The sequence below is a fragment of the Numenius arquata genome, chromosome 2, assembly GCF_964106895.1.
Source record: "Numenius arquata chromosome 2, bNumArq3.hap1.1, whole genome shotgun sequence".
Classification (NCBI taxonomy): domain Eukaryota; kingdom Metazoa; phylum Chordata; class Aves; order Charadriiformes; family Scolopacidae; genus Numenius; species Numenius arquata.
Window position 1 is genome coordinate 66067008 of NC_133577.1, and position 24563 is coordinate 66091570.

The 24563-nt window shown below is 49.9% G+C and overlaps 2 protein-coding genes across 4 annotated transcripts in view; both read left to right on the top strand.

Annotated features, from left to right (window-relative positions):
- Positions 1-1169, top strand: part of LOC141479711 (sodium- and chloride-dependent GABA transporter 2) — a 38080-nt gene extending 36911 nt beyond the window's left edge. For all 3 annotated transcript variants that reach the window (XM_074168997.1, XM_074169000.1, XM_074168999.1), the window contains one exon: positions 664-1169. In XM_074168997.1, the coding sequence (XP_074025098.1) occupies positions 664-783 (120 nt within the window). In that variant the 3' untranslated portion in view covers positions 784-1169. The remainder of the gene's footprint in view (positions 1-663) is intronic.
- An 11508-nt stretch (positions 1170-12677) lies between these two features.
- LOC141462528 (sodium- and chloride-dependent betaine transporter-like) overlaps positions 12678-24563 on the top strand; it is a 41622-nt gene continuing 29736 nt past the window's right edge. The window contains exons 1-3 of the mRNA XM_074144415.1: positions 12678-12709; positions 19436-19641; positions 23159-23293. Coding sequence (XP_074000516.1) covers positions 12678-12709; positions 19436-19641; positions 23159-23293 — 373 coding nt within the window. The remainder of the gene's footprint in view (positions 12710-19435; positions 19642-23158; positions 23294-24563) is intronic.

Below are 24563 nucleotides of genomic sequence, written 5' to 3' on the forward strand. Positions count from 1 at the left end.
CTCCTGGAGCTTCTGTGACCCATTTCTGGCTGCCCTGAACATGCCTTGGGAAAGCCAGGGACCTGGAAAAGCAGACCTTGCTCCAAACAGGCATCCTGTCCCTGCCATGGCTCACTAGAGGTTTCGCAGACATCCTGATACCTCAGGACCCCACCTGTTCTCTGCCTCCTGAAAGTGCTCAGGAATGGGTTGTGATAGCAATGGGCCCCTTATTTCCAGCATGGAGGAGCGGGCACAGCTGTGGGAGCACAGCAAGGTCCACATTGCGTGACATAGAAGGTAGCCCCTTACACACTCGCTGTCCTGGTCAGGCTCTCTCTTTGCAGTCTGTGCTGATGGAGGGGACGACCTGGAAGCACTTGGGTAGCAACCTTTCTTTGGAATGCTTTCTAGCCCTGGCCTGGAGCAAATGGAGGACAGAGCTTTCCTACCGTGTCTCAGGTCTTTCACATGCTTGGTGCTTGTCTTGGGACAAGTGATTCAACGATGAGTTTATCTCAGTTTCTGAAATGCTGACTGTCCTTATTTGGGACATCTCTGGCATTTAGGGACCAGACCTGCAGCCCTGCCTGGCTGGGTGAACGATACCCATGAGTGGAAGGGGAGGGCTCAGGTCACCTTTTGTCCTTGTGACTGTGTTCAATGCCTGCCTTTGCCTTCCAGAGGCTCCGCCAACTCACCTGCCCACTTGAGGACTTGCCTTCCAGGCCAGGCACTGGACAGCCCCATCCCTCCACCAGAGCTGGCCTCCTGGTGCTGACAGAGCTTGAATCTCATTGCTAGGACCAGTGTGGCTCTCCCTCCCTCCCCCCAGGACGGTTTCTATACAGCCTTTACCACCTGTTGGATGACACAAGGATTCTTCACTTGCCAAGGAGAGAGGAATTTCTGGGCTGAGCTCCCTTCCCTGGAAGATTTGAAGGGCTGAGGAAGAGGCTGCTGTGGAGATGGTCTGCATGGAGTTAGAAATGCACCTTAATCCTCTCTCTGGAGAGGGCTCTGAAGGGGCAGATCAAGCAACGGGGTTCCTGAGCATCCCCAGCCTTCTGGTGGGCATAATGGAAGGACTGATCCTGGAGTGGAGGGTGTCAGAGAGTCTCAGAGGTGTGGCTCCAGTCTGGACTTTCGGAGCTTCTCCATTCATTCCATTAAATCCTTTTTCCCCCCTCTAGATCTGCTCTGTCTGAGTTTTGTCTCACCAGCATCCCTTGCTCACAGCATGTTTGCTGGGATGTGTGTTAGTGGAGCTCTGCTGGGCATTCAGGTCTGGACCTCTGTGGCACTGGCACATTGGCATGGGAGGGTGGCCAGAGGAGAGGAAGCTTGGTTAGGGTAGGAAGGAAAACAGGGAACATCGCTTTGGAGGCCCCCACAAGCGGTGGACCTGGGTATACCTAGGTGAAGTGTAGAGTGCAATGCCACCTTCTGCTGGAGCCATTGCCAGCTCCCAGACAAAAGAGTCATCTGGCTGATGAGTCACTGGGCTATTCCTGGGGTCTGAGAGAAGAACGTGGGTTTGCGTTTTCTTCATGCAAGTGAAGGATCATGGGAAAGTGTCCCTCGTCTCTGCAGGTCTATGTCTTTTCTGTGCTGACTGCCTTCCAGGTGCTCTAGAGCCAGTCATTTTGGTTTTCCTGCCTATGGAAGAAGGGCTGCGTGGTTCAAGCAGTATCTGCATGTTTTGTCAACAAACAGGGCCCCTCGTTTCCAGGCTGTTTGGGTTAAAAAAAAAACTAAAATCAAAGAGCTTGTGTTTTTAAGTGCTCTAGCCCCAGCATCCGAGGAGGGCAGCCAAAGGACACGTAACCCTGGGAAGCTGGATGACTCCCAGGAAACCCTGGGGAAGCTGGAGCCCGGGCAGAGCTGAGCCAGCAGCCGGAGATGCTCAGCTTCCCGAAGCGCACACGAACACCAGTGGGCACCACGCTACAGCCGAGGCTTGTGGTGCCGCGGGGAGAGGAAGACGCAAATTAAAGCAATCCACGCTACTAGCCACAAGGTGGCCCCAGGACTTCACCTACGGCCGCGGCGCGGGGCCGGGGTCGCTGCGGGGCGGGCGGGGGGCAGCGGGGCCGGGAGCCCCCCAGACCCCTCCTCCCCCTCTTCGGAAGATGCTCTGAGCTGGGTGCCTGTTTACTAGCCGTAGGGCCGGGGAGAAATATTTCCTCTGGGTCACGATGATGGGGCCATTTTTCCTCCCGTTGCCTGTTGAGGTTTTCTCTGCAGACAGCTGCTTCCCATGGGGAATGGTGATCCCAGTTGAGGCACATACTGGTTTAGCCTCCCGAGGACCTATAGGCAATGGGAAGTTGTTGGGCGTGTTTTTCCCCATTTTAGTGTTGTTGGAGCCTGGTGACCTGAGATGGGAGACAGGTCGATGATGAAAAGGGGTCACAAGCTCATAGGCACTGTGAAACTCTGATGAGTGCCAAGTACCGAGGGGATTGCTGCTGGGAGGCCTTGTGGTAGTGCAGTTTTAACCTCCAGGAGGGAGAGCCCACTGATCTGTGGCCCTCTGGGGCTTCATTGGCTCTCTTCCAGAGTAGCTGTGGAAACCTCATGTTATTTCTAGCCTGTTTTCCTTTTTCCCAGCCTATTTTCCATGGGGACTCTGGGGCAGGCGGGTTTCTTTGCTAGGCTGAATGTGCAACCATGGATGAACTCCCCATGATCAGCCTTGCACCTCCCCTACAAAAACCTCAGCCACCGGGTTTCTGCATACCTCCCTCGCTGCCTCTGGAGGACACCGGGGATGCTGAAGGCATAGGGCTGGGGAGCAGGACATCAGGACTGAACTGGCTGTCACCTGGGCAGCCTCAGAGCTCTGAATTCCTCAGCTGCCACAGTGCTTCATGGTGCTCATGTGTGAGCTGAGGGTAGGAAAGAGCTTAGGAACCCAGGGAAAAGCCCCTTTTGGAAAAGATGCACAGTGTGATGGGGGATGGAGCCATCCAGCTGTCCTCCCATTTGGATACGGTACTGGCTGGTAGAAATTACTTCTAGAAATGGGTGAATGGAGTTCAATACAGTAATGTTTTTCTGTTGGCTTTTTGAGTGAATCATATTAGAAGCTCCAGCAACAGATATTTTTATTCATGTAATTCTAATCTTCAACAGAATTATACTTTCATTTTCCAGTAATATCTATAAGAGGCTGGCCCACTGGGAAGGTATTTTAACCCTAATAGAAAACAGTAATTGTCCACAGCTATCTCCAAAATATGGCTGATGTAGAAAGTCTGCTCAGCTGTATGTAGGCAAAGTGGGAGTCTGCTGAAAGGTTTCTGACTTGTTTTGTTTCAAAACAGTCTGGTGTCCAGTGAATTGGGCATGTGGTTTATTGATCTGGTTATATATGAGCCAGGAAACCTCCCAAGCCTGTGTTCCTACATGACCCAATTGCTGTAAAGCTTTGGATAAACTAGGCAGGTCAGAGAAGCAAGAAAACTAAAGGTTTTGCTGGACATTCTTAAATAAGTGTCTTATTTCTGGTAGTACTTTAAGAAAAAATATTGGAACTTGTGATGCCTGGCTTGAAACATGAATCAAGTATATCCTGTATTGCTCATTGAGAAGGTTGATGGACTAAATCTGAAATTAATATATTTGAAATTTCCAGACATGACATTTTTTTACAGAACTTTTTAAGATCCCATGTTTAGAGGGAATTTTGGTGAAATTTGGAATATAGTGATTTTGGCATATAGTAATTGTTCATGATTTGGAATATGATGAAAGGGATTTTCATTGCATTCAAGATCAGCCTACTACTCCTCTTCTTGCAGTCTGTGGAATTTATCCCTACTCATACCTTCTCCAGCTGGGGAGATGCTGATGTCCCTTTAGACATGAGATGTGTGGTTGTTGGAAATTTCCCACCTTCAGAATCTAAAATCTGCAACTTAGCCTGAGATTCAATCCATTATTTCCAGGAAAATGAGGTTAAAGACCCATTTTTCTTCTTTCTTTTTTTTTTTTTTAATTTTATTTTTTAGTTTCAAATGTGAAGTTCACATAAAAATAAAAAAGTCCCTGAGATTCTGCCCCAGGTCATTAGTGCTTGGAAAGGATGACTGACCTTTCCGTCCATCTGTGCATGAAAACCAGGCTCTGCTTTTCCCATGCTGCGGTACTTGCGTCAGTGGTGCCTGGGGAAGTCTCAGCGCCCCGTGTCGACCCTGCCGTCCTCCTCCATGGATGGAGATGTCCACATAGGGCAGGGGAGAGACTTCAGATCTTGGGGATGGACCCGTGGACCTCAGGAGCAGGATGCATCTGTACCCGTGGGGAGCATCCTGAACCCTGGGGCGCCCAGCCTGTTTGAACAGATGCCTTGAGAGGTCCTTCCCCTTTTGCCACTAGTGATATACAAGAGATTTTTCCATGTCTAGTAAAGAATCATGTAGTGTGAGTCGAGTGGCACTGTTCAGTGACACGAAAGGTGGATGTGTTGGGAGAAGACAGGCCATGATGCATAAATGGAGAGAACAGAGTAAGATTAACATTTTAACACGTGGGATACATAATCCTGTGAAGCAGAGATCCCCAAATAATCTGTTAAGTGTGTCCTACAGGCCAGTGCAAATGAGCATATCCCTCAGAGCAGGGTGTTTGGCTGAGCCCTTGTCTGCTAATGTGGTTAGCAGCCTGCAGGATGGGGGTCTGCATGGTGCAGATAAGGGGAACGTGTGTGGGAGCGGATTTGGGAAGTCTTTACTTCTCAGAAGTTACCAGTGACTTGGTTACCCACTTCTCCATCTGACCTGTCCAGACTCACATCAGTTTGGGCAGCAACATGTGCTTCTCTGTCCCTGCAGACCAACCTTGTCCTATGTTTCCTTGTGCCTTGTGCATCAGAGGTGATCGCTGTCACAACACACATCCCACAGCAACAGGCTCAGCTGACCTGAGGAAGCAGGGAGGAAAAGCAGGAGCAAACAGGCATGTACCCATGTATCCTCTGCCTGCCTTTTTTCTGTGGTCCTCCTTGGTCTCTGATCAACAGCGAGCATTGCTGTTAGACTCGGTCTGTGAGATCACAGATGTCTCCCCAGCATCGCTAATCCTCCCTCCTGACCACTTTTATTGTCAACACTAGGTTCTGAAGGCCTTTGCCCTTGCATCATCCTCTCCCCCACTGGGGATGCTGTGAAATAGGGGATGTCTCACCCTGCTCCTCCTTCCAAAGGTGGAGGCTCCTGCAGGAGCAGTGCTGCGGCTGCCGGAGCCCATCACAGTTCTGTGGGGCCTCGTTAGCACTTGTTACTTGGGTTATATTCACTTGTGATTAGTTATGGTGAAACTGTTGTAGGAAGTCGCAGGCTTACTTAAGCAGAAATTAGCCATAAACATAGAAAGTAGATTATACAAATGCCCAGGGGAAGCTCCTCTGCAAACATAGCATTCAGTCAGCTGGGCAAGTTCCTGACTGAAGAAGCAGCAGCGCTCTGCCCATGGGGGAACTGGTGTTGCTCCTGTTTTGTTAGAGAAAGTGTCAAAAGGTGGGGTTAGTCTGGACAAGTGAGGACAGTGGTGGCTTCTCCCACTGGTTGCCCAATAAGGGGGGCAGCCAGGGCTGCAGTCTCCTCTGTCTCCAACACAAAACCCAGTGCCCGCCTCCTCCAGCCCCTAACATTTGGAAAGGAGGAGCACATTTTGGATATGGACCCCTAAGGTGTCATGCTGACAGACTTCTCCCAGAAGCTGGGCTGGGGAAAAATGGACTCGTTTTGGCTTGAAGCCCTACGTCTCCCTGGCTGGCGGAGGAGGGAAGCATCACGGGGTCCAGGGTTTGCTGCTGCTGGGGAGTGTGGCCCTGGTGTGGGCTGATGGTGGCAGCCTGACACTCCGGGCTGGCTCTTTGGGAGGCACATCAGAGCTGCTGAAACGGAAGAAACAGTGGGGAGACCCAAATAATGGGAAAAGCCAACATGTGCTCTGAGGAAGGAAAAGAGAAGGTGAAAAAGAAGGCAAGGGTGCACTACCAGCTGGCAGGAAGTGTGTGGGTTGGGGAGGAGAAGACCTTTGCAGAGGTGCAGGACATCTCTGAGGTTGGGGTTAGCCATCTGTCAGGGCAAAGGCTGGTGTGGCAGGCTGAGTCCTGGTCTTCAGCCACCCTGGGTATGGCAGGCTGAGGGAATCAGGTTGTTTTGAGGAAACCTTTCCCCTTCTGCTGACAGGAGGGGATGAAAACCCATGTGTCAGGCTCTGGGCTGACAGCTACAGAGAGAGCAGGTCCATCTGTGTGGTGGGACCGCAGTGCTTTCCTATTCCTCCTGTGCACCCTGTGTGTACTCGGGGCAGCCCCCTCCTACAGGGGCCACTCGGTCCTGCTGACCTGAGGTGGCTCCCAGGAAGCTCAGTGGTGTGGGGAAGCCCATCCCCATCACTTAGATCTTCAGGACAATGGGGTCAAAATGGCTGAAAATGGCAAAGGCAGACAAACTCAGTCACTGAGCAGGGGGACACCAGCCATGTGGCGAATGCACTGATGCCAAGGCAGGGGAGTATCCCACAGCTCGAGGCCTGCATGCAGGACCTACCGGCAAGAAGGCTGCTGGCCCTGGGGGACAACCATGAGGCTTCCTCGTCTTGGTTTTCCTGCCTGCAAAATCGGATGCTGCCATCGCTTCCTTTGCAAAGCACTGGAGGGAGGGTTACAGAGAGTTTGGGGCTGTCGGTGTCAGGGCCACACATGGCAGGGGGTGTTGTAGCTCTAAGAGGGGTTCATGCTGCCTAGGGAAGGGGTGCTTTGAATGTTTCCAGTATTTATTGGAAACAGCGCTTTCCTTTTGGGGACGGAGTGTTTAAGAGCAGCCTCACCCACACTCTCCCCATCCCTCCTGCCAGGAGGGCCGCTTCTTCCCCCTCAGCTCTCTATGTATCCCTGTGTCAAGATGCCCTTCCTGGGGCTGGCATTTATCTCCCTCCTAGAAGCTCCTCAGGCTCATCCCTGCCAGTGTCTGACCCCTGTGCCAGCCTTGGCTGGGGCTTTTCTCATTGCACTTGCTCACAAATTTGTGTCTGGCTGAAAATCACTCTGCTAGCCCCCATGGGAGGAACCTGTGCTGCGGGGAAACCTGCAGTCAGATTGCTGTGTCCTTTAGCAGGCTTGTCCTACCTGTGCAGCTGTACAGCCCAGGGTGCCTGCTCAGGGGCTGTCTCTGCCAGCGAAGGTGGCAACTAGTAGTCAGGGAGTGCATCACCCCTTCCCTTGCTTTTTCCTGGGATGGGGCTGAGCACAGTCCAAACCCCACAACTGAGCTGGTCAGAAGGCAATTTCTGGTTTTCAGTCTGGGCTGTCACACTAGTGCAGTCCCTAATGTGGAGGCTGCCACAGTGGGATAAACGTGCCCCATGCCTGTAGCAGGATTTAAAACCACAGTGAATTATTGCCTGGTGGGAAACTCTGAAGCCTGAGCGTAACTTCTGGTACCTTCTGGGTTGGAAAGCAGAAATAGCATCCTTTTTTCCCACTGGAGAATGATTTTCACACATTGCTGGATAAAGTTTTCATTTAGCTTGACTTTCTTCTTGTTTTACCTTAATGTCACAGGTCATTTCCCATCTACAGTTTTGCAAAAAACTGTGGTGTTCCTGTGAAACACTTCAGTGTGGATAAATCAAGTTTTTAGGTCAACTCTGCTTACCTAGGCTTATCTCAATCCCCTTTTCATATCTGGATAACCTCTATTGCACCTTTTCCCCAGCTGCGCTGGGTCACACTGGTCCTCTGTGGCAGGATGGGCAGCGGCACTGTCCTTCATCCGTAGGGACGGAGGCCGTGCAGTGCCTGTGTTGTGTAGCCAGCGTATGACGTTAACCTTGCAGTCTTTCAGGACTTCAGGGACAGCCCCCAAAAGGCAGAAGATGGAGCCTGGCCCCTCCGACATTGATCCCAGCCCTTGCAAAGGAAGAATCAGCCTGTATTTCTTTGGGTATGGGACTAACCCACTCAACCAGCACAAATGGTAGGTGAAAGCCAGGGCTTTGAAAAATGGCACGCTTGAGAAGCTTAATCCTGGAAACGGGGTACTGCATGTTGTCTTTGGCTGCCTGTGAAGAGGCATCGCCTGTGCCAGCTGCCACCCCAGCCCTCTGCCCTCTTGGCCCCATTGCCCAACTGGGGTGTCTGGGGTGAGGCTGGGCTGGCTCAGAGCTCCCCAGTCCCAGGGATGTCCCCCAGCCCTCAACCCGAGATGCTCTGCCCCCTCTTTGCACTGCCCAGCAGCGTGGGCTCAGACTAACTGGCCCCAGTGTCAGCTGAGGTAGTAAATAAACACCCCCAAAGTACAAGGAGACATTTTCTTCTACTGCCTCCAGCACTGGCCTCAGAGGTTTATCCTGAGGATCCCGCCATGCACAAGGGTGACTCCCTTCACACACGTTTCCAGCATCGCTTGTTCCCAGGGCACTCTGGCATGCTCTAATGTCATGTGATTCACTGACTTCTGGCACCCGTGGAGGATTTTTTTGAGACAACATTACAAACGACCTCTGTAGAGTGTGCAGGCATGTAAACCTACCACTTCCACGTTCTGTGGATGTGAGGGCTTTTGTCAGCTCCCAGGTTTCCCACTGAGGGGGCCGGGGGATGCTAATCTTGTGAGATCTGACACAGACGAGCAGATTGGAGCGTGTACTGGATGTGTCCTAGCTTCCATCCCACGTGCTGCTGTGGTTTGACTCCATGGGTACATGAAAAGGTCAATGGGAATTTGGCAGGCACATTAACAGACAAAGCGAAAGACAAAACAGTAATAGCATTAAACATAACATTAAAAAAAAAAGAATTGAGATGAACTATCTTGAGAAGATAGCATAACTGGAATGCCTGCTGCTGGTGTTGTTCATGAGAAGCCCTGGAAAAGTGCATTGGGGCTGAGGTGGATACCAAGAAAGCTGCCAAGGCAAAGGCACAGAGGGATTGCTCACTTCCAGCGAGCACACAGACACTATAAAAATAAAGATTCTGGCAGTATCTCCCCCTGCTGAGAGAGTGCTCTCCTATGAGTTGTGTTTGCTCTCGCAGCGTATGGCACAGGCACAGAGGGGTCTGTGTGAGCCTGGGACAAACATTCCACCCGCTTTCTGCCTTTTGCTCCATTTGCCTGTTGGGGAGCCTTGAGCTTGGCCACTGAAGCAGGTTTAGTGCTTTATCAGTCCCCGGAGACGGACACAATTCATTCTGCATATTTGCAGTATGATTTTAAGGGATGCCACTACCCCATTAAAGTACTGGGGCCCCAGAGCAGTGGGGGCGTGCAGCAGCCAGCCTGGGCCATGCTGCAGGGTCTGCAAGGGGAGAGCTATGTCCCACTGAGGTCAAGAGGACCTGGAGTCGCTCCAGTGTCGGCTGTGGTTGATCTTTGCAAACTTTGGGCCGTCACCCTGCCTGACCATGACTGCTTTCTTTTTTTGTTCTCCTGTCAGGACCAGAGTTCAAGGTCTGGAGAGATGTGTGTTGTAAGGGAGCTGGGGAGAAAGTTCTCCTGTTTCGATGCACCTCCCTTCCTGCCATCCCACCACCCACACATGAACTGGGTGATAATTTGGTGGGGAGAGCTGGTGAAGGGGGAGGGACGGGAGGAGGAGAGAGGGGAATCTTTGCCTTAACTCCTGCTGTATCTCTTTGGCACTCAGTGGATTCCTTGTCTGGACTCCAGTGGGACAGGACGGGACAAAACAGGACGGGACGGGCTTGCCTTGGAGAAACCTGCTCTGGGTTCAGGTGAGTTGAGCGTTTACAGATTTGGCTGGATGTGCATGTCATGCTGGGAGTGTCGGTGTCTCTGGTCCTCCCACAGCCAGCTGCTGTGCACCAGCTGCCTGCTGTGCTCTGGGGAGTGGGCCAGCAAATCCGCAAAGGGAAAAGCTTCCCAACATGAAGCAAAGGAAGAGTGAGCTGGAGGATGGGGAGTGAATAATCAGTTGGGATCAACCCAGGGAAGAGTTTTTTCTTTCAGTGGTTTCTACAGGAGAGGACAGGCAGCGATGCTGCTGGGGGCTGCCGGGAAGCTGCAGAACAAAGAGATGCCTGAAGGATGGTTAATTGGTATTGAAGGCTGTGGTGTCAGCGAGAGAGAAATAAAAGGACTCAGACAGCAGAAAGATTGAAAAGAGAGATGAGAGGGGACCAGAGAGGTATGGGGATGGAGAGCAGCGATGGCTAGGTGATAATAGGTACAGGAGGAAAAGTGCTAGGAGTGAGGTAGGCTGTAGGCATTTCAGCTCCTGCAGAGACAAGGCAGTGACTCCCTCTCCTCCTGTGCTGCCCTACAGAGATGCTGGCCCTGGTACATTGACCTGGGGGCTGCAGCGCTAAGAGATGTGCCTGAGAGTGTCCTCCTTATTCTTCTTGTCTCAGGGGCTTCATCAGATTTGTTCCCATGTAGGGGTGAGGCAGGGAGACAGCACAGTTTGTGCAAGTGCCAAACTTTGGGGATCTGTGGGCATATTTGTGAACAAACCCAAGCAGAACACGTGGGGGTTTCATAACACCTGATCTGTGTCTCCTTAAATCAACAATGCTTTTAAAGTAATCACTGCTAATCAGGGCTTTCATCCAATGCCATTGGAAATGCCATTGCCCTGTTTCTTCCTCTTTGACAGCCGCTGATATGAGAGGCTGAACTTTGGACCTGACCTTTGCAGCTCTGCAACATCCCAGCTTTGCTGGGATTCGTGGGTGCAGATGCGGTCATGGCAGAGGGCAGGGTAACAAGCCCTGCTCCGTATCTCTAACTGCACGTGCTCCTGGGCTATAGGAAAGTTTTGGTGCCCCAGGTTGGAGAGCAGATACCTCTCCTCTCAGGGGGTACGGGTAGGATGCAGTCCCTACTATGCCAGGTGAACGGGACCGCACGTGCATTGCAGCAGGTACAGCTAGGAAGGGGTTACGGCACTTTTAGAGTCACAGTCCATTCGTGCCTCTGTCTGTCCCAATTTGCCATGAAGTGACTTGTCCTGTGCACCAACTGGAAATGGCTGAGCCTCCCTGATGCCAGCCAGGTAGATGCTGAGCCCCCACCTGAGTGGGATGTGGGGTGCAGGGCTGGAGAGGGAGCTCGGTGCGGGCTGCGGGGAGGATTGCAGTGGGGCACCTGTGTGGCCTGGCCCCGCTGCTCTGTGGTGCCTGCGCACACATCTCTGCCTGGGCACTCTGCTCTGCCAAATAATCTGATGGCTTCTGTTGTTCTCTGGTCTGGGAGGCATAAGGTAACATTTCTTGCTATACCCTCACCTGCCTTTTGGAAGGGTTTTGCGTGCCTACTCTTCCCTCATGCTCCCCAGCACTTGTCATTTTGACAGTGGGTGTCCCCAGGCTGTGCTTTTGGGAGGTTGCACAGGGTGTTGCCTGGGGGTGTTTAGCTAGAAGATGCCACATCTCCTGTGCTGCTGTCCCACCCCTGAACTGGAGACTTTTGGAGGTGCTGGCTCCTCTGCTCCCCTGCCCCAGAGCAGCAGCCCCAGGGAAGTGACTGCAAGGTTCAGATTTTAGGCATTGCAGGGGTTGGGATTTTTGTGGGGGCCTGCATGCATGTGCAGAGGGTATTTCACTGAATTTTCACTGAGTTTTTAGAGTTGGAAGGGACCATAAAGATCATCTAGTCCAACTCCCCTGCCGAAGCAGGATTGCCCAGAGCATGTCAGAGCATGTTACTCAGGACGGCATCCAGGCGGGTCTTGAAAATCTCCAAAGAAGGGGACTCCACAACCTCCCTGGGCAGCCTGTTCCAGGGCTCTGTCACCCTCACCGTAAAGAAGTTTCTTCTTATATTTGAGTGGAACCTCCTATGTTCCAGCTTGTGCCCGTTGCCCCTTGTCCTGTCACTGGGAACCACTGAAAAGAGTCTGGCTCCCTCCTCCTTCAACCCACCCTTTAGATACTTATAAGCATTGATAAGGTCTCCCCTCAGCCTTCTCTTCTCCAGGCTAAAGAGTCCCAGCTCTCTCAGCCTTTCTTCATAAAGGAGATGCTCCAATCCTTGAATCATCCTCGTTGCCCTTTGCTGGACTCTTTCCAGTAGTTCCCTGTCCCTCTTGAATTGGGGAGCCCAGAACTGGATGCAATACTCCAGTTGTGGCCTCACCAGTGCAGAGTAGAGGGGGAGAATGATTTCCCTCGACCTACTAGCCACACTCTTCCCTATGCAGCCCAGGATTCCATTGGCCTTCCTGGCCACAAGAGCACACTGCTTGCTCATTGTCATTTTGCTGTCTACCAGGACCCCCAGATCTTTCTCTTCAGTTGCCTTGCTGCCCGCCCTTCCCTAACCCCTCAGCCTCCAGCCTCAGGCTGGCCTGGGTCAGCAGCAGGCAGCCGAGCCATGGCCCTGGGGGCTGGCAGCCTCCCTCCCTTCACCTGACCTGCCCGGGACTGCCCGGTGGCATGCCTTGTTCCATGAATTTGCTGCCCTGGTGGGGTGGCAGCCCTGTGGCCACAGTGTCCACTCCTGTGGACTTTGTCCTGTTCCTGTGGGGTACCTCTGGGCTGTACCACAGGTCGCTGCCCCCCCCCCACCCCGTGCCCCTGCTGCCCCTGTTTGCAGAGCGGGTGCTGGAGCAGCGTGGCTGTCACCCTCTGTGCCCTTCACCTGCTCCGCTCCTCCAGCCGGTGATGGGAGCCATGCTGTCCCCATGCTTTGGCTGGGCACAAGGACCTCTGAGCAAGCCTGATGCAGCTGCAGGACTTTGGCCAGACACCTTCATCCACCAGATGAGTGGCTGTTGGGGCTCCAGCAGGGCCAGGCTGGGACCAGACTGGCTCTGTGTCTGTAGGACTCCTGTCACTGTGATGCTCTGTAAGAAAGATGGGTCCTGCTGTGGTTGCGTGCTACTGGGCCTTCTGTTACGTGACAGCAGGTACAATCAGGCTATGGGCTCAGTGAAGGTCTGGAGCATATCTCGTTTGGTGCAAAGGCAGAGGCAGGTTTCTGATCACATTCACACCCCATTTACAGACTTCATCAGTTAGCCTTGAATTTTTTCTAGGCTGAAGTAAGAAACCACCTCTGTGTCTCTGTAGCCCATAGCAGGAAGGTGAGCCACAGGCCCTGACAGAGACTGAACTGGCACTGAGAACAACAGCCTATACTGCTTTTAGCAAGGGATTTGTCACTGGCCCTCAGGAAAGTCCAGCCACCATTAGGTACTTGAGAGGCTCCCCTATCCTGGTAGAAGAGGACAGGGCAGGAACCATTTGGTCCGCTTCTGAGCTGGAGATGTGTATTCTGAAGGATGATGCTCCATAATCCTTGCAGCTTGTATCACAGATGTACATGTCATTAGTAAACTCACAGTTGCTTCTTATCTCACTCTTGCTGGTGTCAATAAGCAGCAAACTCACTGACTGCGGAAGCGTTGCTCTTATTTCACATTGGAGAAAATGTAAGCAGGATCTGATCCTTGCCACAGTCTCTTGTGCCCCATGAACCTTGCTGAACAGATGCTTTGAGAATGCCCTGCAGCCCACGCAAGCTGGAAGTTAATTAGAAGGTGTAAAGAAGCCAACTAGCTTTCAACAGCTTGAAATGAGAGTCATTTTAATTTCTACTGCTGTCCCAGAGTTGATCAGTTTTCTCTTGCTACGTCTTTCCTTGCTTTTCTCCTTCGTGCAGCTGGAGTGAGCCATTCTCCACCAGCATTCGGGTTTGGAAACAGCCATCCCTGCTCACGTAGCTGCTCTTATATTGGCTGGAAAGCACTTACTTCTACGGCTAATATTTTCCTGTCCATCTCGCAGATACGACCTATTCCAGTAGCAGCCCCCACGCACTAATCTAACTGGGTTTGTTCTTTAAGCTCTGCCTTGGCGCTGCTGTTCCTCACTGAGCCCTGATTTTCTGTCTCTGCTCCCACAACCGCCCCCACCTCCTGCCATCGCAATGCAACGCAGGATTTCAGCTGCCGACTAACTGCTGGCTCATCTTGTGCAACCAGAGGGTTTTCTGTGTCCTCCTGCTCCTCCTTTTGTAACACAGCCCAGCCTGCTTGTTTTCCGATTCCTCCTTCCCTATGTTAAATTGCAGTTTACGTGCTCAGTTGCTGCTCGTTTCAAAAGGAAACCAAGAAATATAAATGCAGTGCAGCTGTCTGCAGCATCACCTGCAATTTTGCCTTCTGCAGCTCAGGCAGCACCTATGAGTGTCCAAAGGTGCTTTAAAACTGTGCTTCCTCTAACAAGTGTGATCATCTGCTTTTCGATGACATCTCTGTTCACTCTTGCCATTGTCCTCCTCTCATTTGCCTTAAGATAAAACAGCAGAAGAGGTCAAATGGAGGATGTTAACTTCCCAGCGGTAGGAGCTCCTGTGTGATGGCAGTCGGGAACCGGCAGTAGGTCCGCAGGAAGAAAAGCTTTAGGAGAATCTCTAATGGCTTCTTCCTCTGGTGCCAAAATCCCAGGTGGCTTCTTTCTCTTCTTTCTCCTTTTTTTTTTTTCTCTCTTCTTTGTCTTATTTCTTCCTCTTCTTCCTTGTCTCACCTGAGCAGCCCTGAATAAGCCCTTTTTGCCCTGGGAGAGGTTGAGGATACCACCATACCACCGTGTTTTGCTTTCAAAGGACACTTTCATTCTCTTTTTCCTGCCTCACCCCTTTAGTGTCAGCTTGTTCCCAGATAAAGCAACAAATGCTGTTCTCCTGCATATCTGTTGAGTGTCCACAGCACTTCAGAGGTGTCCTTGGCTTTCTTTGCCTTTTGTGGCCATACTTTAACGATCCCATGCTGGTAGGTGTGGGACAAACATAGCCCAAAATTCATGACCAAGGGGAGACTGGGCTACATCATTCAAATCTGGAAGAAGGGAACTTTTGGTGTGGTCTGTGTTTATGGCTGCCTGCTCTCATTTTGGTACCTGTGGGAATCCACATGTATTCATGTTTTCCCAGTGATAAATCTTGTGGGGAAAAATGTGGCTGCCTCCACACACCAAGCTCAGTACCAAGCCAAAGATTTCATATGGAGCTGCCTGTTGCACTGGGCATGGGGGAAGCCCCCTCTTCTCCGTGGGAGGACGACAGACTGGAGTTATGTCTGCAAAGTATACTCCAGCCCTGGAAAAAGGCACCCCCTCAAAGCGCTGAGGGCTGAAAATACAACGGGGCACCTCTAGAAGAGACTGGTGAGGTCTGAGGGAGCGGAGGAGGAGGTGGTAATGGTGGTGGTGGTAGCTGAGTGGGTCCAGGAGAAGGGGGTAGATTGTCGACTGTCAGATGGCATCTTAACAGTGCGGAAAACTTTACGGCAGCGGGAAAAAAAGAAGCTGAGAATGAAGGAGTCAGAGGATTTTTTTCTCCAAACTGTGGTGAAGGATCAGCAGAAAAAGTGAAGGCAGGCAGCAAGGGGCAAAGTCTTTTCTCCGAACTCAAATATTAAGGAGAGAGGTTTTCGAAGGGAGAAGAAAATGTCTGCCCATCGGGGAGGATGTAACACAGCGGGTGGCTGTGGCTGCTGTGGGAGAGTCAAATTGTTCCTAGCTGGAAACAGGAAGTTATTCGAGTCCCCATCTGGCCTGAGAACATATAGGGCAGGGGCACAGTAGGATTGGATGTTCAGGAAAAGAGCCAGGAGGTGTGTGAATAGGCTTTCTCATAGAAACAGCAGGCAAAGCAGAGAGAAGTAGTGGGGATGTGTAATGCTGTGCGTCGCTTTGTCTGGGAAGGGAAAAGCTGAAGTTCATGGCACAAAGGGCCAAAACTTCGGGCACCGATTTAATCTACCACCTGTTCCTAGTTGAAAAAGTTTGATTCCAGGGTGCTTTCCCCTTTTTTTAAAATAGGAAAATGAAGCCACAAGCACCACATCTTCCCTGCTGGTCTGTGTTTGTCCCAGCCCTGTTCCCCATTGCAGCATCCCAGCTTCCATCCTTCATGTTGACCTCTTCTGGAGTCAGAAAACAGGTGCAGAGTCAAAACCCTGGCCCAGATATGCCTGAGGTGGAGGCTGGTGACAGGGTTGAAGCTGCAGGCTGGCACTCAGGGTGTTCCCTTCCTGGGGTTAGGTGAGGGGAGGTGACTCCCTGATTGTGATCTTTCCCATCCCTGCATGAAACTGGTCTAACACAAAGCCAGGTAAAGCACAAATATTAGTAGAAATCGGCTGGTTCTTGAATCCACCTTGCATTAAAAGAATAAAAGCAAAGAATTAGCTAAGTCCTCTCCTGTCAGCTTCTCATGACATCCTCAATAAGCCTAGACTTAAGCATCATTGTACTTGATAATGTGCCCTGGACTGCAGCAAATTGGAATGTGCCAAGGACTGTGGCAGATCAAACACGTTTCATTAAGTATGTGTTATTTTTTCCCTCACATTTGACAGTGCGTGGAGCTCTGTTCCTCTCAAAGATGAGGAGGCTGTGCTGCAGCATCTGAATGAACTGATTAGCCAGCTGGCAGGCCTTGCTGCAGGCAGGCAGTAGGGAAACGGGCTTTGCCTGGGTTTTAGAAGCTGAGAAAAGACTGGCGGCAGGACCTGATGTTTCCACCTCCCCATCCAACCCAGCAGGCGAGCTAAGTGACAGGGGCAAAGCTCTGGGACTGGGAAGACCTCTGTGCTGGTGAGCTGCAGAGCTGCTAGCTCTGCATCAACCAGCATTTAGGGTGCGTGCCCTGTTTTCTGGGTTGTACTACCTTCTTTAAATGTGGGGTTAGAGGTTTGTATAAGCCTGTTAGAGGACTGATTCAGCAGCACACTCAAGTGTGGATCCATACGTGCTGTAGTGCATGGTGGGTTTGGGGCAACACAAGTCACAGCAGTAAATAGGTGCTTTCCAGCATATGAACCATAAAGGGCAAGAGCTGGGGAAAAGAGGGAGGTTGCTTCCTTAGTGCCTTGGTGCATCTGCATTTGACGCTGAAACAGGTTGTGCCCACAGAGGTACTTCCCATGTGAAAGCCCTTGTTGGAAATAACTCTCAAATTTAATAGGGGACCAGAATGTTTCTGCAATATTCTTGAAGAGGCAGCTATAGAGCCTGGAAGATGGTCTTTGCTGACCCTCGACTGCTCTCCTCCATGGTTTGTGCTCCCTGTTCTTGCTGCAGCCCCTCTTACTGAAGGCAGTGTTAATGCCACGCGTGGGATTCAGCCATCTGCATTCAGAGTGTCCATGGAAATCTGCTGCTGATTTCAAAGGGAATAGGATGGGCCCTTCAGCACCAAGGCAGATGGGGGAACAAAGACTGTTTTTGCCCTCGGCATTTAGAGAGCAATTGGTGTATCATACTGTGAGATCTGGTTTTCTTTCTCTACTTGAATGACAGAGGGAGGAAACATGCCTTGTGCCAAAAACTGCTTGCTTTGCTATGAGCATTCAATAAAAGCTGTCTTTTCATATGCAAGCATCTGTCTTTGCCCCAGGGCCTGATATATCCAGAGGGTTAGCATTTAGGAAATAATTTTGTTTGCACTGGGCAACTTACGGAAGCAAATGAGACACAGTGGTAATGATGCTGCCTTGTGTGGGGTAAGCACAAGCATGGCCAAATAGTTCCTGCTCCTGCTTCCCCCTTGTCTGATTGAAAACCACACCAAAACAAGAGCCATGGTGTTTCTAGGGTACTGGGCCAGTTTGATGTTAGGGTCACACTTGAACTTATTCCCAGTAAGCTCAGACTCCCTGGCAGTCCCTTCTCCTCATGAGATGGCTCATGCCCTGATGCTAGCCTAGAGGGAGATGACTGGAGACAGACTAGGCACAAGGAGGGAGGGAACAGTTTGTCATCGTGATCCTGGTGCACCATCATGGTGCAAAAGGTTGATGGATCGATTTGGTGATCCTATCAGGTAGAGGGTATGAAGTGTGGTGAGGTCTTGCTCATTGTGCTGACTGGGAGAGCTGCCTGGACTAAGCCACCTCCAGAGTCATGCTTGGACTTTGCCTGTGAGAGAGCAAGATGATGTAGTCCGGAGCAGATCCGGGGGCAGAGGAAGAGTTAAGTAGTGTGGGTGATGCAGACTCCTGTCCCTGCTGCTCCCTGGAGATAGGGATGTCCCCTTAGGAGGCACAGATGGAATGATAGATCTGCTATTAGAAAACCTATCAAACCACCAACAAAATAAATCCGTAAGTTAATGTGAAGACACAAAAACCTGATTTCCTAGCACTCACAGCTGATGGGAATGGAAGCCTGTAGCAGAGATGCTGCTGCTTTGGAGAGGCTTGTTTCCAGTGTAGTTTCCTAATCCCAACATGGACATATGTATCCTTGCTGATGCCAATCACTCCTTCAAAGTTCAACTTCTGCTCAGTAATGCTACCAGTGAGATGTAGCTATGCTTAGAGCTTCACTGGCATAGTTCATCAGCTATCCTTCTCAGGTTAGGGGTGTGCTTTCTGGCTGGACTCACTTGTGCATCCCTACCTTAGCTAACTCATTAGACCAAGATTTTGAGGAGAATGTTTTTAGCTAAGTCAAAGGGACCTTTCTCTCTTCACACTTTAGTTTCTTCTCATAATCAAATGCCTGTAAATGATACAAAAATGTTGTCAACAAGGAGATTCAATCTGGTCTGTATGAATTTTGGCTAAATTTAAATTAACTAACCAATTAAAGGACTTTGTGTATGACAGAAAAATGTATCTTGTAACAAGCAGCCACTAACTTTGCTTAATTAAGGCGCTGCTAAACATAATTCAGGATTTAGTATAGACTGGAGAATGTCTTCCTTATACCACCCTATAGGCCCAGCCACATTCAACGTGCCTCCTCCAACAGTGACTTTACTCTGTTTCCATAGCTGAGCTTTTTCCTACTAACCTAGACCTGAAACACCTGGAAGGCTGTATGGTAGTGTGACGTGGTGTCCAGGGGGTCAAAGACAACGCTCCTGGCAATGCCTTGAAATAAGATGGTAGGTTGTCCATTCTTGTTCAGACTATTAGACCACAACATTTCTATCCTATTCTCTGAAACCACTCCAGAAAGAGACAGTTGCTGTATAAAGCACATGGGGAAGGGAAACTCCTGGCCCCATACACTGCTTCAGCTCCAGCTGCTTTTCTTTTCCTCTGAATTACCGTTTCCAAAGTCCCAGCCAAGTTCCCAGCTGTGGTGGAGATGCAGAGCATTTAGCCATTGTGCTGAGGGCAGATGGAGGTACAGTAAGGAGGTGATCTAGGAAGAATGAGGAAGAGTGCTGGGGTGGGGAAGGGTGAATTTGGGTGTGAGTCCTGTGAAGGGATGATGCAGGTGGGTCCTTCTCACCTGATCAGTGACCTTTTCTCTGTCGCTTTAGAACCGACTTTCTGTTCTACAGACATAACTTGGGGAAAATGCTTCATTCTGGTGCTAAATAAGCCATTTTTCCAAGGATGAGGAGAACCTCATGGGGATAATAGGAAGGCATCTATTGTGGTTACTGGTCCCCTCCCTCCTCTTCCCACCAGCATGTCCCACAGCAGCTCCCTATGTCCCATGCTCTCTTTTTCTTCTGTCCCTCAGAGCCATGACAAGAGCTGCGGCTAAGGAAGGAGAGCCCAATGGGGCCATCACGGTTCCTGAAGAGATAAAAAAGGAAGAAATGGAAGAGAGAGGCCAGTGGAGTAGCAAAATGGAGTTTGTGCTGTCTGTGGCTGGGGAGATCATTGGTCTGGGTAATGTGTGGAGGTTCCCATACCTCTGCTACAAGAATGGTGGTGGTAAGTTCATAGCATGCATGAGTTGTCCTAGGTCTGTAGGCACAACTAGAGATACATGCGTGCCTGGACCTGTTTCTCCTATGCCTCATGTGCCCCTACATGCACTCCCTTGCCCTCTCCTCCAGCAAGTTAGCTCCTGCCAAAGCCAGGAGGAGTAGCACTAAGGGGTGAATCCAGTTCCCCAGTGGGTACTGTTTCTCAAAGCAGCTGTCCTGAGTTTGGATGCTAAATTGAACTTTAGTAATTCTTCAAGCTCTTGGGCATCTCGAGAGACAGATAGTCTCTGGAAGTCTCTGATTGCTACCTTTTTCCCAGGCATAGTTCTCCCAGTGGTCACCCCAGTGCTAGGAAAATCCATCCCCAGGAAGAATTCATTCCCCTTTCCTTTTGTTTCTTGCATGACTCTCTTTTTCGAGTAACACTGCAATAAGATCGTTAAATGGTTAAAAATTAAGATTTTTCATAACAATAAAATGAAACTGGGAAAGAAGAAAGGAATAATTGACTGTCACTAACTTTTCTTGGTGAATCAAAATCTAACTTTATAAAAGAAAAGGAGGAATAATAAATTACATGTCAAATACAGCAATAACTTCTCTTTTGTCATTGTTTTCTAGAAACACCTTAAACTAACAGTTTGGAACTTGCATTTTCCCCTCATTTTAAACTTCCTTTCTCTGCAGACCGTGACACAAAGGCCTTTCTTTCCCAAGGTGCTGTGAGCTGTCACCAATGGATGACTGATTTAGCTGTTGTTCATCCCAGGACTACCAAATTCCTGTCCCCTCTGCTGTTGTTGGAGTTTATCCAAATCAAGCAGGAGTCAATAAAATGTCTCCTCCGAAGCAAACGGGGGTTGGATAAGAGGACAGTTAAAGAAAATGGAAAGAGGTTTTCTTGAACCTGGAATGGTTTTTAGCAGATCCTCCAGTCTCCTTCTCTGAGGTTTTGATGGTAGGCACTGGAGGCACCAAAAGCAAGTCAGACTGGCATGGGTTAGCAAACACTAGTGGTGCATCTGACTGAACAGCCCATTCTGCAGTGACGCTTTGAGAGAGAAGTCATGGTTTTTGCATGGAAAATTCCTTCCTGAGCTCAGATGATATCTTTGCATAGTTTATGCCTATGGTATCCGGTTCGGCAGTCCTTGCAATTTGTATGCTAATTAGTATAAGTGAAAAGGATACTTTTGTTCATTTTAGATATCTATTGAATAATGTTTTGGGGTTTTTTTTTGTTTTTTGTTGTTTTTTTTTTTTTTTAAATTAAACTACTCTGGAACATCTAAGGCTGTGATTCAGAGGCCGACAAAGCTAGGCTTGGGAAAGATTAGGATGGGAGAGTCCTTCCCTGACAGCTCATGCACTGTCATTGCAGAAAGTATGCTACTACTGTAGAAGGTGCCCTTCTCTCCCTAGTGCTCTAGGGAACCAAATGGCCAGCAAACTCATATGGGACAAAGCACTGTCTTTCCCATGACACTCAATGATATTTTTACCACTGGAAAAGTCCTTGAAATTGCAAAACAAACATTTTCCACCTATAAAGTCCCTCCCCGGCCCCCCACTCCAACCCAAAGTGGAGACTGCTTCCTGTCACCTTTCTCCACCTTCGGACACAGTGAGACTGTTATAAAGCTGTGAAGACAGATGTTGTAAAAACGATTGTGCTAACTTGCTGTAGAGCAACTGAATGTAAACTTGCACTTCCAAATCTGATATAATTGCTCAGCATTCTGAGCTTGTTATTAACTTGTCAGGAAAGAGGGTCTGTTTCTGGGGACCCCTCTCAGGGCTGAGCCTCATCCAGCAGAGCAGCAAACTGGGAGGAGATCACAACTGGAGTTTCAGCTCGTAACTGCTCTGGGAAAGTTAAGAGAGGCAAGACAATAGAGGTGTAAGAAAGCCCTCATTACTTGGAGACCAAAATGGCTCAACCTCTGGGACAAATGATATCAGAGGAGAGGTTCTGGGACCTGCTGGAAAGCTCATCTGTGTGCAGGATAATAAAGCTCTCTTGCAGATTTGGCATACAGATAGATGTCTTGCAGCACCAAAAGCAGCAGCTGCCTCTAGTTTAGCATATGCAATTCCCATTCCTTGCTCTGCAAACCTGGACCTGCGCTGTGAACCAGCCTCCCTCCCTCTAGCCCCAGGTCCCCTGCAGCTACAGCACAGCTGTGTTTAGGGGAGATTTGGACGTTGCTTGTTGTTGGAACATTGTTGGCTTAAAAACAAGGGGAAGTGTTCCTAGCTGCTAATTGTCATGGGAAGGATTTTTAGTGCGAATGCCTGTGCTGGCAGGGGAGGAGGGGAGCCGGGGGACAACTTCTGGCTGGGGTGAGAAAGGGGCCCTCATCTTGGTTGCAAACAGCTGAAGATGCTCTCCAGGCACTGTTGGTGGGAGATACTCATGAGCAACAGTTTACTCTATGGGATGGCAAGACCTCGACAGTTGTTCCAGTGAGGAAGGCAGTTGCCTTGGTCTGTTTGGTGGGGAGTAAAAGTGTGAAAACCTACAGTAACGATGGGGAGAAAAACTGTGAGGTGGTAGAAGGGAGATCAGCAGTGAAACTGAGATCGCAGGAGCAGTTTTGAGCAGAACAATGGAAGTATTGGGTGTTTTGGTCTGGCAGCAGAACTGAAAAGAAGGGGGAAAAAGTTCAGGTGGCTGAACAGGGCATAACTCTTTTTCATTTTTTTCTTTTGTTTGTATTTTCTGATGCATTGTTTTTGTTGGTCAATGTTTTGGGGAAAAAACCTGCTCTCTCTCCCCTTCCTCTTCCATTTCATCAAGGGTTAATCTGAGGGCTATTTCAGGCTGATTTCTCCTAAGACATTTCTCTATATTTTAATTAAAAAATTGAATTTGAAGAGAGAAGTTAAACTTTTTCATTTTGAAAATGTTGGAAAGATACTCTGTTGCCCTTCCCCTATTTCCATTCTTTTGGTGCAAATTGCTTTTCAAATTTGATGTGAAATATCTCAAGCAAATTTATATGCCACGAATTTTATTACTTACCAAGAAATGTCACCAGCCTCCAGGTTTGTATCCTCTGGGCAAGTGGGAGTTTTGCTGTGACTCCCGGGGAAGGCAGAACAAATGTGGTTATGTGAAACAAGGACTCCTTTTTCTTTGCCTGACTCCTGCTGAAAGCAAGAACGAGGTCATGAGAGTGAAGCAGTGAGAACGTCTCCAGCACTCTTTTTTCCCCCCTCGCTCTGCTACTCCTTACCTCTAGGTTTTGGCCAGGACCAGGCTCAGAAGTACTGCAGTAGCACAAGACAGACCACAGTTGTATTTTTTTTTTCTGAGAAACAATGGTGTTGGAGACCTTGTTTTTTGGAGACCTTGTTTTTTGGAGACCTTGTTTTTTAGCAGAGGTTGCACAGTTAATTCAGGGAAATGTTTGTGTTTATTTAACCAAGTCCATCTGTGGCCCCAGGTACCTGGCAGGGAATGATGAGGATAGGGTTTTAAAGAGGTTCCTGAGGTAACATCTCACCCCTCTCTGCAGGAGCATTCCTCATCCCTTACCTCATCTTCCTCTTCACCTGCGGGATCCCCCTGTTCTTCCTGGAGACAGCGCTGGGACAGTACACCAGTCAGGGAGGGGTCACTGCCTGGAGGAAGATCTGTCCCATCTTTGAAGGTGAGTCAAGTTACAGGAATTGCTGGCAGCACTTTCTAACAATTAGTGACTCAGAGCCTTTTTTGGAAAAGTTATTCTGGTTTGTTTTTTTTTTTTTTTCTTTCTCCTTTATTCTCCCTCCCTTCCTCTCTCTCCCAGCCGTGATATCCCTCCTGGTGTCTGCTGTGTGTGCAGGGGCAGTGCACTGACCACCCCCAGTAGGTGACTGAGGGTGTGTGGTACTGGCTGGGGGGCTGTGCTGGTCCAGCCGAGCCACAATCTCTGCTTTGAGATGCTCAGAGTCCTGGAGAGAGGAGAAACAGGACGGCCAGCAAGCAGGAGGAGGAGGAGGATGGAAGTATTAATGCACAAACACCTGCATGTAGCCCAGGGCACATACTGAGGAGAGAAGAGGATGAGGAAGGCTGGCTGGTTTATGGTACTTTCCCTGCCCATTGCTGTGCCCAGTGCTGCTGTGGCAGCCTTTGCAGGCTGGCTTCCTGCACACTGGGGGGAATCACTCTGCATGCACTGGTGTGACAGCCTGGAGATGGGCTGGGTTGTGGTTAAGGCACAAGTATAAGAACCAGGACTCCTGGGGCCCTGGGAAAGGTTGTTTAATGGCATTAATATCTTGATGAATCTAACATCCGCAATTCTCCCATCCAGAGGAGACCTTATTACCCCGGTTTTGCAGACAGAGAAACCTGTACTCAGGCAGATTAAAGGCCTGGCTAGTTTGCTCAAGCACAGATGTGCAGTGCTGTTTGAAACTCCCTGGAGAGCCTGGGACCTCCTGAGCTGGAGATCCCTGCACTCTGGCACACAGCTTGGACAGCAGTGGCATTTCTTTTCTTTCAAGGCTAGAGCTGGCTTTCCTGCAGGAGAGGAAGTGTAATGCAGTGGCATGGTAGTGGTCAGAAAAATGTTCTCCCATCATAGAATCATAGAATGGTTAGAGTTGGAAGCGACCTTAAAGATCATCGAGTTCCAACCCCCCTGCCATGGGCAGGGACACCTCCACTAGAGCAGGTTGCTCAAAGCCCCATCCAGCCTGGCCTTGAACACCTCCAGGGATGGGGCATCCACAACTTCCCTGGGCAACCTGTTCCAGTGCTTCACTACCCTTACAGGAAAGAATTTCCTCCTAATACCTAATCTAAATCTCCCCTCTTCCAATTTAAAACAATTACCCCTTGTCCTGTCACTACATCTCCTGACAAAGAGTCCCTCTCCGGCTCTCCTGTAGGCTCCCTTCAGATATCGGAAGGCTGCTATGAGGTCTCCCCGG